A 4918-nucleotide genomic window follows, 5' to 3' on the forward strand; every position below is an offset into this window, starting at 1 on the left:
TTTTTTTTTTTTTTTTTGAGACACAGTTTGTCACCCCAACTGGAGTGCAATGGTGCGATCTAGGCTGACTGCAATCTCCACCTCCCAGGTTCAAGCAATTCTCCTACCTCAGCTTCCTGTGAAGCTGGTATTACAGGCATGCACCACCACACCCATCTATTTTATTTTTTATTTTTAGTACAGATGGAGTTTCGCCACGTTGGCCAGGCTGGTCTTGAACACAGGTGATCCGTCCACCTCAGCCTCCTAAAGTGCTGGGACTATTGGTGTGAGCCACCACACCCAGCCTGAGGTCATCTCTGAGAATGCTTACAAGGAACTAGACATCAGATTAAATTCAGGTACGTGCACCCAGGCTGACACATAAACTTGGTTTATGAGATAAGGTTTATTTTTACTTTAGAATTGGTCACTTTAACTTATTAACAAAGACAAAAATTTGTTTTCCTTACCAAAACCCTTCATTGCCTTACGAAGAATTTCTGCATCTCTCATAGCATCAAAGTTGGCAGCTGGTCGGATAGTTCCTTGAGTGCCCTCAGTCATTGCAGCAGGCTGAAAATAAAAGACATAAAATCTGAGTCAGTATTTCCAGAAAATTTCTAATGAGGAAACTTAAAGACCTCCCCAGACATCAATCTTAAGTAAGAAGGCCAGTGTTTGGGTTTTAGGGCAAGGATATGAGCATTTTATTACCAGGGCTCATTCTGGAACAGACAGGAAAGACCTATCCCCCTTCAGGACAGATTTTTCTCCTGCCAACAGATAGCCAGACACCAAACTTCCAGGAGACAAGATGGCCAAACTTGTGAAATTAAAGTCACAATCTTCTTATGGTTTCCTTTTTGGTAGAATAGGAAGAAAAAAGGAGATTGATCCCTGAATAGTGTGAGATGAGCAACAATGTTTGATTTAAAAACAGAAGAATATAAAATGGCTTTAGTGAAGTAGAACATGCGTGACCAATGAGATTTCAAACCAGCAATATAATTTTAGTAATATCCCTTAATTTCCTATATGGACCCTGATTGTTACACATGAAATAAGTCTATATGAAAATAAAAAATTGCCATTTGGTAAATACTATGGTAGTAACTGTTTCAGGCAAGAATCACCAATGGGTGCTAAAATTAGGTGGCAAAAGTATAAAGAAACAGGATATTTGCATAGCTTATAACATTACAGCAGAGAAACCTTGCAGACACCAACTTAAATGATCAAAATTAATTATCACCAGTAATGGAATAAGTCAACAATAAGTATCTCCTGATATGATGCACTGGGGGCACAAAATCATTTCTGTGGTACTCTTGCCAAAAAGGCATGACCTGGATTTAACCATGAGAAAATATCAGACAAACCCAAATTAAGAAATATTTTACAAAATAACTGACAGTGTTCTTCAAAAGCATCAAGGGCATGAACAACAAAGACTGAGGAACTATTTCAGATTAAAGGAGACTTAAGAGACATGACAATAAATACAACACTGCATTCTGGATTTGATCCTGAACCAGAAAAAGGACATCATTGACACAACTGGTGAAAATGAAATAAGGTCCATAGGTTGGGTAACAGTACTATATCAATGTTATTTGCTGATTTTGATCGTTCTATTGTGTTTATGTAGGAAGTTAACATTTGGAGAATGTGAGTACAGGGTATATACGAATTATTTGTCCTATTTGCAAGCCTAAAATTATGTCAAAATTAAAAGATAAAACAATTTAAAATACAAAGCTATGAAATAACTCAATAGTTTTTCCCTATTTTTTATTTTTTACAGATAGGGTCTCACTCTGTTGTTCAGGTTGGAGTGCATTGTTCAGGTTGGAGTGCAGTGGCACAAACATAGCTCGCAGTAACCTTGAATTCCTGAGCTCAAGCAATCCTCCTGTCTCAGGCTCCTGAGTAGCTAGCACTACATGCGTGTGCCCAGCTAATTTCTTACTTTTGTAGAGACGGGTGTCTTGCTATGTTGCCCAGGCTGGTATCGAGTTCCTGGCCTCAAGTGATCCCCCTGCCTTGGCCTCCCAAAGTGCTGGAATTACAGGTATGTGCCCAGCCCAGAACAATTCAAGAAGTTTCTTTGGGTATTCAAGTCAGGGCTTAAGAGGAATGGGATGAAGATGATGCTCCACTACTTTTTAAAAAAATTTTAATTGTAACAACACATTTCTTGTATGTCTGAATGTTGACCTAAAATAAAGATTACTATTGTAAAATAAGTGTTTTCACCACAGAAAACACATACACACACACACACACAATTAATTCAGTATCTCCAAAATATTATCATTTAAACATGCAATCAATACCATTTCAAAATAAAAGGTGATTCAACTGCTTTTTAGACAACTGAAACGGTTTTTAAAGTTATACACATTGAATACAGCAGTACGCCAGCACTTGTAGGGGCAAACAACTGAGGAGATGAGAACAAGCCCCATCTTTCAGCAGCTTTTCAAGATAACACTTCTATGGGTCAATAGCTCCTCCCACTCACATATATTTTTACTCCAACATTTTCTTCTACTAGTAAGCCTTAACATCCATCCTCTACTAGTTTCCAAGCTAGGGCTGTAAGCAGAGAACTAACAAATATACCTATAGTGGTTTTAATAGAAAGCTAAAATTATTCTACTTGTAGCAAATATTCAAGTATAAAGAATTTTTATGAGCCTTCATGTCTCAAGAAATTAAGTTTCCTTTGATGTAACCACTGTCACTAAAATCCTAAACAGGACAGAAGCCATTGTTTCTAATACACTGGACTAGATAAACTAACGCTCACTGTGTATCATCTGATGATTCTCATTTTCTGTGATTCTCTTCTGTAAAAAAAAAAAATATATATATATATATACACACACACACACACATATTGATTTCATATTTCATCTGTGGGGGAAAATTTTTTTGATTTATTCTCTGTTGAAAGTCTAAGTTGGAAGTCAATTTTCAAGAATACTGTCATCTTCCAGGCATTAAACTGAATTCAAAGAAAAGAAATCAGGATCTGGGCTGGGTGCAGTGGCTCATGCCTGTAATCCCAGCACTTAGGGAGGTCGAGGCAGGTGGATCACAAAGTCAAGAGATTGAGACCATTCTGGCCAACATGGTGAAACCCCGTCTCTATTAAAAATACAAAAATTAGCTGGGCGTGGTGGTGCACACCTGTAGTCCCAGCTACTCAGGAGGCTGAGGCAGGAGAATCACTTGAACCCAGGAGGCGGAGGTTGCAGTGACTCAAGATGGCGCCGCTGCACTCCAGCCTGGCAACAAAGCAAGACTCTGTCTCAAAAAAAAAGAGAAATCAGGATCTGTGTTCTTGAGGTTAAAACTCTAGGGGAGAGTTCTCAGCACAATCCATTACCAGAAGTTCCAACATTTGCCATTGTTTTTTAATGCCCATTTGATTCCAACCTTCTTGCTGAAAAACTATCATAGAGCTGGGTACAGTGGCTCACACCTGCAACTCCAGCCATTTTGGGAGGCTGAGGCAGGAGGATCACTTGAGCCCAGGAGTTCAAGACCAGCCTGGGCAACACAGCAAAACCTTCATCTCTACCAAAAATTAAAAAATTAGGTGGGCATGCTGGTGCACAACTGTAGTCCCAGTTACTCAGGAGGCTGAAGGAGGAGGATCACTTGAGCCCAGCATTTCGAGGCTGCAGTGAGCTTTGATCATGTCACTGTACTCTAGCCTGACCTGAGCAGCAGAGGCCCCGTCTCAAAAATGAACAAACAAATGAAACAACAACAATCAACAACAAGACTATCAAAGAATTAGAGAACTGGATCAATCAGGAGGGATAAAGTGGCCCAACTCCCCATCTAAGACAAAAAATTTTTTTGCACCTTCCTTGATACACACAGACACATCCATACTCACATCAACCAAAATCTGCCTGTGGACTTTCAGTGACAAGAAGCTCACCCCTCACAGGGTAGCCTATTTCACTTCCATCTTAAAGTTCTTCCAAAATCTAACACTCTACATTCTGTTAACTTCTACCTACTGGTTTTAGTTCCAGCTTAAGGTGGTAATTGTTACATAAAATAAGTTGCATACGAGACTAACGAAGAAAAGAGAGAAGAATCAAATAGATGCAATAAAAAACGATAAAGGGGATATCACCACCGATCCCACAGAGATACAAACTACCATCAGAGAATAGTATAAACATCTCTATGCAAATAAACTAGAAAATCTAGAAGAAATGGATAAATTCCTAGACACATACACTCTCCCAAGGCTATACCAGGAAGAAGCTGAATCCCTGAATAGACCAATAGCAGGCTCTGGAATTCAGGCAATAATTAAGAGCCTAGCAACAAAAAAAAGTCCAGGACCAGATGGATTCACAGTCAAATTCTAACAGAGGTACAAAGAGGAGCTGCTATCATTCCTTCTGAAACTATTCCAGTCAATAGAAAAAGAGGAAATCCTCCCTAACTCATTTTATGAGGCCAGCATCATCCTGATACCAAAGCCTGGCAGACACACAACTAAAAAAGAGAATTTTAGACCAATATCCCTGATGAACATCGATGCAAAAATCCTCAGTAAAATACTGGCAAACCAAATCCAGCAGCATATCAAAAGCTTATCCACCACGATCGAGTGGGCTTCATCCCTGGGACACAAGACTGGTTAAACATACGTAAATCAATAAATGTAATCCATCACATGAACAGAACCAAAGACAAAAACCACATGATTATCTCAATAGATGCAGAAAAGGCCTTCGACAAAATTCAACAGCCCTTCATGCTAAAAACTCTCAATAAATTCGGGATTGATGGGACGTATCTCAAAATAATAAGAGCTATTTATGACAAACCCACAGTCAATATCATACTGAATGGGCAAAAACTGGAAGCATTCCCTTTGAAAACTGGCACAAGACAGGGA

The 4918-nt window shown here is 39.1% G+C and overlaps 1 protein-coding gene across 2 annotated transcripts in view; it reads right to left on the bottom strand.

The window, feature by feature from the left end:
- Window positions 1-4918, bottom strand: part of ANXA7 (annexin A7) — a 41236-nt gene that overhangs the window by 14343 nt on the left and 21975 nt on the right. For both annotated transcript variants that reach the window (XM_011991131.1, XM_011991132.1), the window contains one exon: window positions 453-555. In XM_011991131.1, the coding sequence (XP_011846521.1) occupies window positions 453-555 (103 nt within the window). The remainder of the gene's footprint in view (window positions 1-452; window positions 556-4918) is intronic.

The sequence above is a fragment of the Mandrillus leucophaeus genome, unplaced genomic scaffold (genome assembly GCF_000951045.1).
Source record: "Mandrillus leucophaeus isolate KB7577 unplaced genomic scaffold, Mleu.le_1.0 Scaffold39, whole genome shotgun sequence".
In the NCBI taxonomy this organism is placed as follows: Eukaryota; Metazoa; Chordata; class Mammalia; order Primates; family Cercopithecidae; genus Mandrillus; species Mandrillus leucophaeus.